This window comes from Coloeus monedula (genome assembly GCF_965178545.1).
Source record: "Coloeus monedula genome assembly, chromosome: 19".
Taxonomy (NCBI): Eukaryota; Metazoa; Chordata; class Aves; order Passeriformes; family Corvidae; genus Coloeus; species Coloeus monedula.
Genome location: NC_138799.1, coordinates 4,468,585 through 4,484,770, shown reverse-complemented (window position 1 = coordinate 4,484,770; position 16,186 = coordinate 4,468,585). Strand labels below are relative to the sequence as shown.

General features: G+C 48.6%; 1 protein-coding gene across 2 annotated transcripts; it reads right to left on the bottom strand.

The window, feature by feature from the left end:
- Window positions 1-1,711: 1,711 nt before the first annotated feature.
- Window positions 1,712-12,011, bottom strand: ST6GALNAC1 (ST6 N-acetylgalactosaminide alpha-2,6-sialyltransferase 1). Of its 2 annotated transcripts, XM_082294005.1 has the most exons (10): window positions 11,821-11,922; window positions 10,773-10,825; window positions 8,242-8,872; window positions 6,471-6,639; window positions 6,106-6,277; window positions 5,606-5,744; window positions 5,138-5,241; window positions 4,470-4,559; window positions 3,150-3,249; window positions 1,712-2,766 (listed from the first exon to the last, which is right to left on the bottom strand). In XM_082294005.1, the coding sequence occupies exons 3-10, from the start codon at window positions 8,830-8,832 to the stop codon at window positions 2,596-2,598; spliced, it is 1,536 nt and encodes a 511-aa protein (XP_082150131.1). In that variant the 5' UTR covers window positions 8,833-8,872; window positions 10,773-10,825; window positions 11,821-11,922; the 3' UTR covers window positions 1,712-2,595. The 2 variants fall into 2 exon arrangements, with proteins under 2 accessions (XP_082150131.1, XP_082150130.1); XM_082294004.1 differs by lacking the exon at window positions 10,773-10,825 and having other exon boundaries at window positions 11,821-12,011.
- Window positions 12,012-16,186: the final 4,175 nt, after the last annotated feature.

Below are 16,186 nucleotides of genomic sequence, written 5' to 3'. Positions count from 1 at the left end.
CCCAGTGTGTGCCACACCTCTGCCAGCCCCCAGTGGGACGGGATGCCTTGGTGCAGGGGGGACAGAAGCAAAGTGAGGAGGTGAGGGGGACCATCAGGTCAGAGTCGCTTTCCTGGGATCAGAAAGGATGAGGCTTTTGGCTTGCTGGGAAACTCCAGACCACAGCAAAGGCCCTTCTCCAGCCAAGATTATCCCTGATAACATCAAACTTTGTCAGCTGTTGAGAGAAAAGCCTGGAGGGAACAGGCTCTGGGGAAAGCCTCCTGGGAAGTTTCTTTCCCTTGACTCTGGGAAGCCTCAGCACTGGGGAAAAGCGTGGGCTGGGGGCTGTCAGCCCATCCCCAAAGCCTCCTCACCCACTGGGGAATCCTTGCTCAGTGGGACTCAGCCCCTTCCTGCTTCCCAAAGGATAGGGAAACAAAAGAGGAGGAGGGGGAAGGGAAAGGTCTAAGAGAAACTTCTTCCAACTTGTCGGGAAGAGAAAAGCTCTATTCAGGCAGGAAGAATACCCGGTGGAGCTGGTCACTAAGCAACCCACAGCAATGTGGTACGGCCTGAGGGACAGGCAAGGAACAAAATTGCCTCATTGTCCACCCACAGCCCATCAGAGAGAGCCTCCAGGGCCTGGGGACAGGGGACACCCCCAGGGACACCTGGGGACAGGGTGCACAGCCACCACGAGGGGCTGAGACGCCCAGCAGAACCAGAGCTCCTGGGTGCAGGAGTTTCTCCTCAGGCAGCTCTGGATGGTGACCAGCCTCACTCAAGCTTCCCTGTTTGCTGCTCAGGAAAGATTTCTGGTGTGCTCCAAGGCCCGTCAGGGCTCCATCATTCCCCACAGAGGCACAGTGCATTTCGGACAACTCCCTGCTCCCACTGACACGGCGGGCTCGTATGGGCAGAGCAGCCAGGCACAGGCTAGACCCTCTCCAGAGGAGCTGAGTTCTGCATTTAGATTCTCAGTGTGGGGGGTTGTCCTTCACAAACAAGCTCAGTGAGACATGAGAAATTGCCCAGCCTCTCTGCAGCACAAGGAAAAAGGGACAAAGGAAATAAAGCCTGACGAACCCTGCTGACAGTCCCTGCTGAAATGCCTTCCTGGGAGCCCACAGAGCCCCTGGAGATGCTGCTGCCCCCAACAAAAATGCTGCCGAAATAGAAAAACACAACCAAAGCAGGTCCAGTGAGTGTGCAGCTGGTTAATCCCAGGGAGATGCACTGGACCTGCTGGGACACTGGAGGTGGCTTTTTGCCTGTGTAGTGTCATGGGGGAAACATCCAGCCCTTCATGCATTTGCCTTGAGCATCTGATATACTTGGAGAGCAGTTGCTGGGACAAGGACAAACTCACCAGGTGCTCACCCACTTCCTCAGGGAGGTGTTTGGCCAGTGGTGATCCCTGTCCTGCAACAGCAAGGTGAATAGGTGGGGGATGCTCAGGTGTGTCCACACAAGCTGCAGAGCTTCTCCAGGTGGAGGTAATCTCATTACCCCTCAGTCCTGCCCTTTCCTGGCTTTGTCATCTGCTGTATCTCAGCCTTTAAAGCATCAGTTCTGGGCACACTAAATAACCACAACCCACAGGGCTGCATGAAAGATCAGCTTGGCCAAAGCAGTGCCATTTATTTCATTTACAAAACCCCTTCCAGGAGGTCAACACACCCCAGGTTTGCTGGCTGCAACTGGACCCCCCCCAGCCCCGTGGGGGACAGGCACTTCAGCCAGCAGCAAGGACAGATAGCATCCATCCCCGGACTTGGAGAGCTCCCACCTCTCCTGGCAATAGGACAAACACAGTGCTCTGGGCACAGCTGAGAGCCAAGCATGACGAAGTTCAGCTACGCAAGGACTTGGCACATCAGGTCCATGCCACAAAATTCACATTTTGTGCAGCCAGGGGAGCCCTGGGGCAAGAGGCACCAGGTACAGAAGGTCTGCTGCACCATGGAGAGCAGCTACCTGCCCTTGAGTTGATGGCAGTGCTCCTTCGGAAGTGTCGTAACAAGGCCACAACGGGAAGCAGAAGTGAAACTCATTCTCTCTCAGATTAGTCACCTGGAAGTGTCCAGTCCATCCTTTTTATCTGCAGGGAGCAGAGGGAGAGCAGCCCCCACAGAAATTAAATCAACCTGAGACAGGCTCTGTGTCCATCTCCATCCTTTCCAGCTCCTCAGGGAGTTTGTTTAGACAATACCCACATCCAAAATGGGCATTGCTAATGGAGAGAATCCACCCAGAAAAGCAGCTCCAGCCTGAGGAGCATCTCCTTGCAAAGAGAGGAAACCTGGATTAAACAAAGGACACTGGACCATATCCATCCTGGATTCTGCTCTCCTAATACCCATGACTACAACAATCAGCAAAAGTCAGATGGGACTTTGTTGGCACGCTGCATTTTCTTGTTGGTCTTCAGATCTGCAGCATTCAGACATCTGTTAAAGTGTTGTGAAATAACAGAGGTGCTGAAGGAGGGAAATGTCTTTGTGGGGATGAAATGTACCTGGCAGTCCAGAGCTAACCTTGGCTCTGGGGGTTCTCTTCTGTTCCCAGTGAGGTGTTGTTGAGATTTCCCAGGCAATTGCCCTTGCCACACAGTCAGGATCTCTGGTAAAGCTTCATGATATTCTCATCGTGAAGCCTTTTCCACACCTGCTTCTCCAGGTTGAAGTCATGGTTAATGTAGAAAATCAGACGCTTCCACTCCTTGTCATAGTAGTGATCCGAGTACTTCTCGTGCCCCTCCGTGATGTAGCCATAGGCACTGACCTGGGAAAGATGCAGGGGTACCAGGGATAGAGGGAACAGGTGAAATACAGGACACAGCTCCCAAACAGGGAGTGAGCACAGGACAGTTGGGGCTTCTCTGGTGGCCCTGTGTGGGGGTCCAGAAGGACCAGACTGTGAGCACTGGCTCCAGAGATGCTGCTGTCCCCTCACTGCCTTCCTGGGAGATCACATGCTCTAGGTCACAGCAGGCTTCACCACCCCTGTGGGAGCTATTTTGGGGCTGTTTCTCATCTTCAGTCTGCTCCTCCACAGCTGACACAAGCCCATATACTCTCGAGGCAGATAGCAGCTACCCCTGCTCTCCTCTGTCCCACGTTCCCACTTCCAGACAGCTCTGGGTGCAAGAATCACCCTGCCCTTACCCGGTCACAGAGATGGAGGGCAGTCAGCAGCAGGAAGGCCCCTGTTGTGGGTCTGTACAGCCTCCAGTAGTGCTTTTCCAAATTTTTAGACTTGAAAAACCTGCAGCAGGAGAGAAGAAAGCACTGAGGAGTTGCTGGCTGTGGTGTTTCAAGCAGGGCACACCTTATCCCCCCGTGGCCCATGTGGCAACTTCCTTCCTTGCAGCAGCTTGGGGCCATATGAGGCATTTCAGAGAAGCCACGAGTACGCCCAGAACTCTCCACCACCTGCACTGCGACCTAAGCCCAGCTCTGCCCCAGTTTTGTGGAAGTGGCAGGTCTTGAGGCAGTGGGGATAAAGAGGGGATGGATTAAAGGATCTCGTAGGTTAAAGCCCACTACTGTTAATTCTGTCCTTTGCTTTGCAGTACAGATGTGGCTTTGAAGCTCCCTGGTATATCCTGCTCCCCCATCCACATCTAGGAGTGAAACGAGACATAGGGAAGGTGCAGAGGAACATCACAAAACCTGCCAGGAGCTGCACTGTGTTATGCCAGGAGTTGTTAGGAAAGTAGGAGTAAACACTGGGAAAAAATAGCATGGAGTCCTCTTGGCCTTGGAAAGGACCCAAGTCAGAGGGGGGACGGCAGAGCGGGCAGGGAGTGCCGGCCATCTGGCTCCAGGGAAGGCAGCAGCTCTCAAGGAGACTGAAGGGTAAAGGCAGCCAAAGCAGGGCACAACAGGAGCTCTTGTTCCTCCATCTCTTGGTCATGTGTGGCCCACGATGGGCAGATCTCGTGGTGACCGTGGCTATCAGGCTTCTGAAAAGGGTTGGAGAGGCACGGAAGAGCAGCAGCCAGGCTAGGCAAAGGGGATGCTGAAGAAGGGCTCATTGTTGCGCTTGATGGCACAACCAACTTCCTGAGTCTAGAAGCAATCTCTGGAGAGAAGGTCTGTTACAGAGCCTTCCTCCAAGGCTAATGGGGAACATGAAAGGCTGGTCCTGAACTAGAGATCGACTATTCTGGCACTTCAGCAACATTCTTCCTACACCTAAAGTTGTAACTGGCCCTGGCTCTCTTTTGGATGCAGAAAACCAAACTGTCTGATGGCAGTTGCTTCTCCAGCTCACAGATTCTGGATGTTTACCCACCACTAGCATCCCACTGCAGCACCACAGAGAGTTTCAGCTGAGATCATGCTGCTGACGCCTATCCCCAGGCTGCTGGTGTGGCTGAACTGTGGTTACAAGGGAGGAAGCTGGGAGGAGAGGCCAGAGACAGAGAGAGATGGTGCTGGCCAGGAAAAACAAGCCCATTAGAGCCAAAACCCTCAGCTCACCTGTTTTTCATGTATCTGAGGAAATCAGGGTGAACCACCAGGTATTTGTCCATTGTGAAATCATTATCGAATTTCTGCCGGGGCTTCTGCCTAAGGACAGGAATGGGGAGACTCAGGACAAGCTCCTACACCTCATCACAGCTGGAAAGGATCAGCCCTGATGCACTTGGTGTACTTGGTGCTAAGAGAAGAACCACAAACACTGTGAAGATATTCTGTAACATTTCCCATGTCATGACAAAGCCTCCATAGCCTGTGTGCATTGCAGAGGAAGAGATCAGGGAGCAGAGGCAACAATAGGAGACAGGAATATCAAAAGCATGTGTTTGTATAGGTAAAAATTGGTGAAACCAGGCCTTCATCCATGAGCAGGCAACACCAGACCAGCCAGCAGCATGTCTTCATCCCCAAAAGCCACAAAGCTTTATCTAAGCTCTGGCCACACATCACTGAAATCAGCTACCTCTGGGAAGGAGGTGTATTGACTACAGCAGTGCTCAGAGCTGCGGAGGAAATGAGAGATTGCATGCAAGTCTGCCAGGGGAGGGAGGCTTTACCCTGCCTTTACCCTGGCCTGGTGCTCCTCAAGGCTAAGCACTGTGGACAGGAAAAGAGCACAACAGAGAGTTCCTCACTGGAGGAGTAGAGGGGACTGTAGTTGGTTTTACCCGCTGAGGTTCAAGAATCCTTTCCTCACGTCCTTGTTGAACAGAAGAGCATCCAGCCACTCATAGTCTCTCGCTCCCTCCAGGAAGTGAATGTATCTGACATGCTAAGAAAACAAATGAGCATTAGTGAACAGCACTTGTTAAAAAATGCAAGCAGGCATCTTGGCTCGCTGAGTTTCTCAGACACACATCTTCAGTCTGCAGCTCTCAAATGGCCCACAGCAGCAGAATGGAGATAACATCTGATGTGCAGCTCCTTCTACATGCCACAAAGCTGGGGTGGCACTGACACAACCTGCCACTGCAAACACTCACTCTGAGCCAAGGCAGTGCAGGTTCCCTCACTGAGGGTAATGCTAAAGGGCTGGCTCGGCCCCTTTGCTCCTCATGGCAAAAGCAGAACTGAAGGTCACAGTCAAACAGCATCCTGTCAAAGCTGTGCATGCACACAGCAGGGACCTCACTTACTTTTTCCTGTGGGATGTTGCTGAACCCTCTGCGTCCCAAGATCTGAAGAGAGGAAACCAGGGAGTAGGCTGTGAATCCATAAAAGGAGGTTTTTGTTCCCACATCTTTTTCATAACCCTTGATTACAGCTCCGCTCACCCTGGCCAAGGAAATCAGAAGAGCAGAGTTAGGTGACCACTGAAACCCCTCACACGTACATTCCTAATAGGAAAAGGCAGTGTTAGCCTGGAGGAAGGGAAGACTAGGCCCATTCTGATTGCCACCTTGATCTGCAGGAGAGCCCCTGCTGTGGAGATGGCTCTTTATGGCTCATTTGTGAACACAGGCTTTGGATATTTAGTAATTTTCCAATTACTTTTGGACTTGTTAACTCCTGCCGTCCATCATTTTGGCACTTGGGAATGAGTGGAATACTAGAAGAGATGAAGTGGTCCAGCCACAATTAGGGGCTAGCCACAATAAGCTAGCTGTTCATCTTCTGAGAGTGAAGCCTGCCTTACCTGAAGACGTAGTCATGGGAGTCAATCTCTTGGCCCATCCCAGAGTTATTCAGTATTCCTCCATTCCCCACGACAGCACAGCTGATACATGTGGGCACGCTGCTGTCACGGTTGGCCAGGAGCAGCTGCTGGTGGGGATTTGGGGGCAGCAGGGATATGACCTCCTTTACCACTGTGAAGCAAACACAGTGGTGAGTTATCAAGAGCCTTTCAGATGGACACAGTGAAACCACCAGAGTTTCCACCATGAGATCCTCCTAGACTGATGCCTTTGATGGGGAGATGCTGCAAACCTCCAGCTACTCAGCATAAGGTTCCTGTTAGGAGTCTGAAAGTCCCATCCTGACAAGCCCTGAGTGACTCACATGAATAATTCAGGTCCATGAAGCCATAGGGGGGTATAAAATGCTCCAGGCGGTTCCATTCACTGTCACTGAAGTATCTCTTGTCTATGAAGAGTGTGATGTTGGGCAGGAAAAGATCCCGCAGCCAGTCAGACTTGGCAGCCCTGGCCCTCACTGATTCAGAGCAGGTCTTGAAAAACAAAAAGGAAACAATAATGACTGATGAGCAGAGCTGATAAACCTGACCGAGTGCCAGTGCTTGTGTGACAGGACCAGAAATACAAAAACCCCAGTGGTACCTCATCCATCCCCCTCAGCATCCCCATCACCAGGAACATGAAGCACAATTTTAGCACTACATCCATAACTAGCTGGCGAAAAGTCACCTACAAGGGAGCCAGGATGACTCCAAGTCTCTGAGACTTTCCTATTCAGAACAACAGGCCTGTCATGCTTAAATGTTTTATTGGCTTTGGGTCTTATTAACTGATGCAAATTAACATTTGTAACAGGTCTAACCTAAATGTATCAAATAAGGCTGTTTGCATTAAGAATGTGCTACAATAATATATATATCTGGTATAATAAGCAGTCCCTGTTGGCAACACACATCACAAGGTCCTAGGAGTGCACCCAAGGAAACACTGAGGAACATATGAAATCAGATCACCATTGCCACTCTCTTTAAGGGTAAGAAAAAATTTGCAAAACTTGTTCAATGTCATAAATAAATCAGTGAAATGTGGAGCTGAGGAGGGAATCCAAGCCAGCTTATCCTACAAGAGGAGTCTCACTGCAGCTGGTGAGAGTGAGGCTGTGTGTGCAGGTGGAAAGCAAACAGCTCCACTACACTGAATTTTCTGCTGAGTCTATTTGGGCTCTACTTTTTTAGACACCTTCCCCAAACACCTCCTGAAAGACAAAATAGAAGACCAAGTGGACCCTCATTCCCAGCTCAAATCCCCAGCAATGGCTGCATTGCCAAAGCCTTGCTAAGTGCTCCATGGCTGAGCTGGGCTCTCTGCAGTGGATGAGGATGACAACCCTGCCACAGCCTGAGGAGACAGCCCTCATTCTGCCTGTCACCACAGGAGCACACTGAGGACAACATCGTCAACGGTTTCATGGTGGCATCATTTCACCACAGCACATTTCATGTCCAGAAACAGGCACATTCCCTTCCTGCCCAAGCAGGTATTGTCCAAGGCTCGGTACTTCTTGTGCCTCCAGAGCTAGACTGGATCAGTGCCAGAGGAACCAGGGAAAACTCTGAAAAGTAGGAAATTAAGGAGGGCGCAGTGCTTCTAGTGACTCCCTCTCTCTGCAGAATTACAGATCAGGTTTGGGAGTGAAACACAACATGTGAGAAGGTGACCCACCAGTTCCAAGCCTTCCAGAAACAGGGGTGCCAGGTAAAATTGTTCTTGGTGAGCTTTACAAAGAGTTACCAGCATAGGATGAGAGACAGAGACAGTATGAGACACCACAGCCTGTCCCATCTGCTCGCTGAGAACTTTGCTGTAGTTTACTACTTTCCTAAAGGCCCTGTTCCTGGACACTAGTAATTATGAGATGCTCAAATTTAATTAACCTGAGTCTTCATGTGAATGCAGATGTTGTTTATAGAGGTCTTCCTGTTTGGGTACCACCAGCATCTGCATATACCAATGGGTGACCTACCAGCTCTGAAATCATCCTCAACTGCAAAGGGCACACATGCCCAGGGGCCAGCAGACAAGGATGTCAATGGGGAGGCACCATTCTTGGTGACCACCCACACCATCCCACCTACCGAGGGTGGGGATGAGTTATCCAGCAGGTACTTGTCCTCGAAATCCCACCGCGGCTCAGATGTGAAGTTAGCAGCGCTCAGTTTCCTCTTTTGTGTCACTGCAGCAGCCTGAGGAGTAGGTTTTACACTTCTCATTGATGCAGGAGGCTCTTTGGGTTTTGCTTGGTCTTTGGATGTGTTGTTCTCATGCACTCCCTTCACCCCAGAGGATGGTTTCACTGTTGCCTTCTTGCCTCCGTCCTCCCTGGGAAGTGGTTTCACTGTTGTCTTTTCCTTAGCTTCTTCCACCTGTGGAGCTGGCCTCATTGTTGTTTTCCCCTTGTTTCCCTGCACCATAGGGGTTGTTCTCACTGTTGTCTTCTTGATTCCCTCCAATTGGGGTGATGGTTTCACAGCCACGTTCTCCTTTGCTTCCGTAACCCTGGTAACTGGTTTCATCGTTTCCTTCTGCTCCTCCTTTCCTTTCCATCTTGATGTCTTCTCCACCACATCTTGGAGTCTTGTGATGTGTCCTCCCAAAGCCTTTTCTAAAATGCTCCCAGAGTTCCCATTATCAGAATAGTTTAAGCCCTGTTGCTCTTGGGTGTCCATTTGTTGCGTCTCTGGGGCATGTTGGGAAACGTTCAATTTCCTGAATGCAACCAAAAGAAAAGCAGACACATCACACACACTTCCACTTAACACTGAACACCCTTCAGCCCATTTCTAGTGCTCTTGACTCTGAGCCTCTCTCCGTGCTTTAGAGCAATTTCATTTTGAACTTTGCCAAAATGTTATTTAACTTCCTACACCATTCTAGCCTGAATACTGCTTATCTCCCCACTAGGCAAATCCCAGAGGCACACACACTCCTCTCCTCAGCACTTGGCACATGAAACATTCACACTGGCAATAACAGCCAACCAGTACAGCCCAGCTTTGCCACGCACTGGGCAGGCCCCCTGGCAATGTCCCCAGAGCACTGCGGGAGTGGTTTGGAGATCCTGGGCTCAGGACATGGCACACACCATGGAGGCAGCCATCTGCCTCCCTCCTCTGCCAGCAGAGCCCTGTGCTTCAGCAACAGAGCATGAAGATCTTCCAGAATCAGGAAGGGAAGTCTAAGAAGAAATGAAACTCACTCCTTTACCCTACATCACCTCTTGAGCTTTTGGAGCCATAGGGCACTTCTTTCTCTCCTCCTCTGCCTTAGGTAATGCAAGGGCAGCACACAGTGCTCACCAGGCACTCGTGTCTGAAGGCAGTGAAGCTATTAAAATGCAAAATCTCTACATTTTCAGCACTTGCCTCTAACATTGCAGCTGCCCTGATTCAAAGGCACAGGCAGGTACAAGGTCATCACAGGAGGACACATCTGCCAACAGCAGAAGAGCCACCTGCAACAAGACCGGGCTGAAACCCAGCAAAAAAAAAATCAAGGCAGAAGTGGTGGGGTTTTGTCCTAAACATTCCCTCTTCTCTGCACATGGCTGGAGGGTAGAACAGGAAAAGGGAAGGTGAACAATATCTGCAGCTGAGCTTTTATGTACAGAAAAGCAGCATGGTTGTGGCAGTCTGATTCCACACTCACGTTCAGCCTTTGCATGACGCACTTGTTTCAGAACGCTGTGGATCGCTTCTGAAGTGATAAATGGGGAAAAAAGCACTTCTGAGGATAACAGGCTGCAGATAGCAGCTTGGTTGCTGCTGAAATTTCATGGATGTCATACCACTCTGGAAGTGTTCAGGAAATTATCGACTAAGGAGGCTTTAAAAAACCATTTCATATCAGATAAATATGCAAACCTTTGCAAGGCTAAAAAAGAGAGGTTGTAGCAAATGGCCTATCAGCTCTCCCTCTCTCATAATCATTAGCCAGTTTCAACCAAGTGTGCAGCGTGTGCTTTCCATCATAGTGCTTCATGTATAAACTTGTGTTACTGTTTACTGCCCAATAGGAGGAAGGATTTTATATGGACACTCTAAACAAAAAGAAATTTGGTAAGGTAGCTCAGGCAAATCTTAAATCCCTTGGTGAATTTCTGTTGTATTTTTAAGATGATGTTTAAAACTTTGAGATTAAAGGGCAGAGAACAAATGAAACAGGACAGTATGAGAAACCATCTCCCCTCCAGTCTTGTCCTATGTGCTGTCTTGCAGGGCAGATTCCACTCCAGTCTATTACACTTTAAATTCAAATGCTGTGCCAGAGACCAAAGTGTAAAACCGAGGGCTCTCCACATCCCAAAGCTTGTGCCCTGCAGTCAGGCCCACATGGCCAGGCACTCATGCTTACACAGGACCCCGCTCTCCTGACCAGCATTTTAAATCCAGACAAATGGTCAAAGCAGCTCAGTGAATTTCAGGCTCTAGAGTCCAGCTGGCAAACAACTGCAGAAGCTCAATGACATTTACTGTCATTTTCCTCCCCTTTCACAAAGCCCAAGGACAAATAGAGGATAAAGCCATGAAAATGCTGCTCTGTGTATTCTACGTGACATACAAGGTACAGAAATAGAACTGCCACACAGACAACCAGACACAGCTCATACCTTGTTGTGTTTTATTTAAGTTGTATAAACACCGGCATTTCCATTCTCTGAAACTACAGCAGAAGAAAACGGCTTCAAGCAGTGGATATGGAGAGTCACTTCTTGTTCCAACTCTTCCACTGATGGGCTCTGGGATCAAGGACAACTCACTTCATTTCTCTACATCTCCTCCTTCTCTCCTTCCCTCCTGCTTCCCTTGGGCAAGTTCCAACCTCTCCAAATTCATAGCTGTCCTCAAAGTGTGGTCTCAAGCTGCTAGAGCTGAGCTGGACTCAAGTCACCTCCAGAAGAGCCGCAGATGTTCCTAGCCCCACTCCTCCTGCCTGCCCCCACAGCATCAGCCCAGACATCCAGCTGAGAACCAACCCAGCCAAGCCAAGCCAGATGAGCTCACTGGGAGAGCTGGGACCAAATGAGGATGGTGGGGAGGCTAGGGAGTGGTGCTTCCTACACACAGCAGCAACACATCCACGAGCCATACCTGTACTGGGAAGGGCTCAGGTGTCTGCAGGGCTCATGCAAAGAGAAGTGCTCCCTGCCAGTGATGCTGGAGGGGAATTTCACTGCAATTCCCTCCACACCCATTCCTGTAGGATTTACTTGACCATTTATATAAAATAGATATCAATATCATGTATACATGACATTGGTGTTCCAGTATGCAGCGTATTTGTGTTAGGAATCAGCTGCTGAACTTGCCATAAATTCAAAGCCATCCCACCAAATTCACTGTCCAACAATGCAGTCTGGATTAGGGCTGAATAAGGTCCTTCTGGGAGCCAACAGGAAAAGCAAATACTACGTAGTGCCAAAGTATGAAAACAGGTAGAATTAGTGAAGCAAAAGCTGCTCTAGACAGCTACAAAAGGATGCCCTGGAAAACAGTGAGCCAAGAGAAGCAGGTTTCTGACTGTGGATCTTCCAACACCATACTCTGCTAAAGTAAAGCGGTCACCTAAATCAGATCAGAAGGGTAAAAAAGAGAGAGACAGAGTGAGAAAGTGAGCACAAACACCCAAACCAAGCCACGGAGAAACAGGTCCCTTACCTGAGAATCTTTGTCTTTGCCAAGTCAAACAAGGAGCTGTAATTGGCAACGAAGAGGCAAAACTGTATTACAACAATGAGGCAAATCAGGGCGTTGGCAATTTTTGGGAGCCTTATGCTGAAACAGCGCATGGTGAGATATCCGTGATTGTCAGAGGCTCTGCTGCCGCTGCCCAGGGGCGCTCGCCAGGCACTGCCTCACCAAAGAGTGTGGAAGGACTGGGCTGGTCTTCCCTCTGGATTTCCCTATAACAATGTGCACACCCTGTCTCCCAGCATTCCCAGACATTCTGCACACAGATCCAATTTCTCAGGCATCCGTTTTGTACTGTTCCTGGCTATCGCCAGAAACTTATTTAACAAAGAGTAGGGAAAGGAATGCTTTTTACTGCAAACAATGGAAGTTACTTGCATTTTCCTGAATGATGTAAATCTGCCCTAAAAAAGGAAACGCTTAATCTCTAACCCGGTACACGTATCACTGGGAACACATGTGAACTACAGAAGTGGCCACAGTTACAATCCAAGAAGCTTTCAAACCACTACCTGCCCAAAATTTTAGACATAACCATAAACATGTATTCTTCATGCAGTAATTGCTTGCAGCTCCAATCCAGAAGCAATTGCTGCCCCCCAAAAGCTGATGGCTAGATACACATCCATTATACCTTGTGGTTGGTTTGAAACAAATCAAAGTAAGACTTGGTGCAAATCCACCACAGAAACGAGGAGTTTGTGTTATGATAATTTCCAGTCAGTGTGAAATCAATCTTTGGCAATCCAGAGTACATCACTCCAGCAGCAGAGGGAAAGACTTGCAGAGATGGACGCCACAGCCAGAGAAAAGTTTATCTCTACCAGAGATGTAGTTTTACAGCAAAGAGCTATTTTAACTTTTTAAGTTGTTAAATATTAACAACTTAATTGTTCAAAGGGAGAAAGTTCAAGGGGAGATGGCCATATTCTTTCTTATGCATAGGCTGCTTTTGTACAGCTCTTACAAAAAAATGAAGCTCAGATATAAAAAAAGCTTTTGCTGACAGTATCTCAAATCTCAGAAGCACTCACACTGTTACTGAATACCCAGAGAACTGAAGGTGCCTGTTTTATGTCACAGGAAAGCCAGTCAACAGGTTTCACAACCACAAGACTTTTTTTGTTAATAGGGTCCCAAAGGGTGATTCTGGAGGCAGGAAACATTTTCCTTCAATCTCCTCCATGTAACATTACTGTGAAACCAAGAGTCACAAGGGATAGAAAAATTCCTACCGGCAGAAAAATACAGATTTTCTTGCTTTTAAGAACTGCGCCGATGCTTGTGGAGAACTTGTCTGTAGCACTCTCTGTTCAGGAAGGATTGTGCTTGGGGGAATATCCAAATTTCTGGCAAGCACATTAGCCAAAAGCAGGCTTGCTATGCAAAACACAGCTTTTCACCTTCTTGGTGTAAGAAAAGAAAACCTAACCCCCCCCGTCAGAATACTGACTTTCACTTCCTCAGAGCATCGTTTCTTCATCATCCACCCCCACTGCTGAGATCAGTCTGTCAGAACTGAGGCAGCCAGGCTGGTTTGCTCAAACATGAGGTCAGATTGGGAAAGGGGGATGTATTGGAACTCTCCAGGGATGACCTGGTGAAAACTGAGGCCAAGAGCAGAGGTGGTCTCTTAAACAGCTCTATAAGAAGTAAGATTCTTGGGACGCACAGGGCTCCCAGCCCGCAGGCAGGAAAATACAAAGCAAAGACTGCACAATGCACAGGGCCTGGCCTCTCAAGGGCCACAGCATCCTTTTCCAAATGCATGGTCCTCTGGAGTCCTACCTGCAATCGCACCTGCAATCCCAGGAGATGCTGCTTCTCTTACGGTATAGAGACTCTGAGCCCAGCACTGCTGGGGTGTCCAGTTCTCAGCATCAATGCCCACAGCAGAAATTATTCTATTCTTCAGCACTGTAAAAACAAGATGACTTTTTTGTTTAAGCAAACTGCACCTGGGATCATCAAGTGAAGATGGTTATCTGTCAGCACTTTTTGATCTCAAATAGGCCATTTAATTCCACATCCACTTCACTACATCCTTAATTACATCCTGGACACATAAAAGGCAGATTTGCCTGGTTTTGGTTTTTTTTCTGTTTAATTCATAAACAAACTTGACTGCCAATAGATATTACACTGTGTGTGTTGAGGGTGTCAGCTGGAGTTAGAACTATACCATAAATTTATCTGTGTGCATATTCTTCACAAGGCCGCGTATCAAATCTTGTTTACTTGCCTGTGCCCTTTGTGCTTTCCACTCTCCCGTGTCTCTGGTCTACAGAACAGGACATCACAAGATGTGCTCTAAGAACGGAACTGTTCTACAAATTGATCTGTCTTTGCTGCAGGATAAACTTGTCTTTCAGTGATGTCTACAATCTACCAAAACCAGCATTTGACTGGAAGCCAGTGGAATAAAGCTGCTAAAGAAGCTGGGGATGTTTAGACATGTTCACAGTATTATTTGATGATATAAGAACTGAGTTATAAGTGGGGGAGAAAAAGAATGACATTGTCTGCAGCATGCAGCTGCTCAGTGGTCATGCCTGGGGGCCAGCAAACTCTTGGCTTGGCAACCTTAGGTTCTTGTTTTCCCCTCCCTGTTCAGCAGTCATCTTCAGAAGCAGATGCTTTCAGGCTGGGATCTGGAGGGGAAGAAATTACAAGAGCAAACTCTGCACAGCTGTTTGTCTTGCTTTCACAAATAACACTGATAGCCCAGAAACTCCCAAGCTTGCCATAATTCCACACTCTTTGGCCATTTTCCAGCTAGTTCCTTCCCTTCTGCACCAAATCTCTCAAAAACTAACCAAGCACCAGAGACAACAGCATTTGTTGAAGCAAAGCTCCCACATTTTCGACTTGCAAGAATACCCAGAGTTCTGTCACAGAGCAAAGCCCAGAAAACTGTGCCAGGAGTGAGGGAACAGCTTAGTGAGCCAACTGTTCTGTGTTCTCCATGGGCTGAACTGCCCCAGGAGGGAAAGACACAATGGTTTTGATGGTGGAATGAGCAAGTGGCTGCTCAGTGTCCACACAGCAGAGCTGCAGAGAGTGCAAACCCTGTCAGGCTTTCCTCAGTACTCATTTGTGTGCTCGGTGTCCAGCCCCACCCAGCTTATGCCCCCATAAAGAAACTGCCTTGGATCTGTGTAGGAACAGCAGATGACATGGGTCCAACCTAGAATATTTCCCCCTCTCCCACTTGGTAATGGGACCATGGGCAGGTTCCTCCAGCCAGTGCCCACACACCATGGAATGTCCTTGCCTGGAGCAATCACTGGGAGATGGGGTGTAAGTGCTCTGAATCTGGCCCAATTACAGGCTCTGGTCACTGGAACTTGTTTTAGATCTTTCTGTAAGCCCAGTTCCCTATGGCCACAGCTCTGGATGATAATTAACCTCCCTGAACAGAGAGGAGCAGAGCAAATCTGCCATCACATAGCCTTTCTGCTCCTCAAGCTCTTCACATTCACCCCATCCCACTGAAATGCTCTGCTCCCAGCATTCCTTCCTCAGACACACAATGCTGAGAAGACTGATGAGCCTCTTCATTTGAGAGAATTTTTAAAAAACCACAAAAAAATACACTCCCAGCAACAATGGCTGGAAGCGTCAGCTGGAGTTACACAGGCTGGAAAGAACCAGGGATCCTTTATCCAAATGCCTCCCTCAGCAGCCTTTTGTCTATGCCATCCCAGCAGGAAGCCTAACACATCACCCCAGAGCTGACAGACAGAGAGACAAACTGACACCACTTCAGGGCTAAGATGGCTTGTGGAGTTTTTCCTCCACTTTAAAAATCTGTTTGATGGAAAGGAAGAAAAAATTATGTTCCTTGACTGGGAATCTTTCAGAGAGCTGGTCCCCCAAGGAGCAGGGCAGCACTGCAGACAGGTGAAGAGGTACTTTATTAAACTCATGGCTAGTTGGCCTCCCATCAGAAAAGCAGCCTCTCCACGTCCTATCTCTGACAGCTGCCAGGAATAGGAACATTCAAGGACTCTCCACTGCTCCAGAGAAAGAAACACAAGAATCACAAAGCCCAAATTCCTCTCTGTACCCCTGGCAAAAAAAAAAAAAAAAAAAAAAAGCAGGCATGTTATCTCAGCATGTCACATCTGGCAGCAAAATCCAGGCCCTGCACAGATATGAATTACAGAACCACATCTCTGTGTGGATCTACTAATTTTAGAGCCAGAAGTGAAATATGTCTTGGTAAAGGTCTTCCTCATGCTCTTCCCACTGACTTAACAACAGAAACTATCCCTCTTGACATCTCTGGCAGGACAAATGTGCCATTTGTCATCCTTTGGGGTGAAAAGTG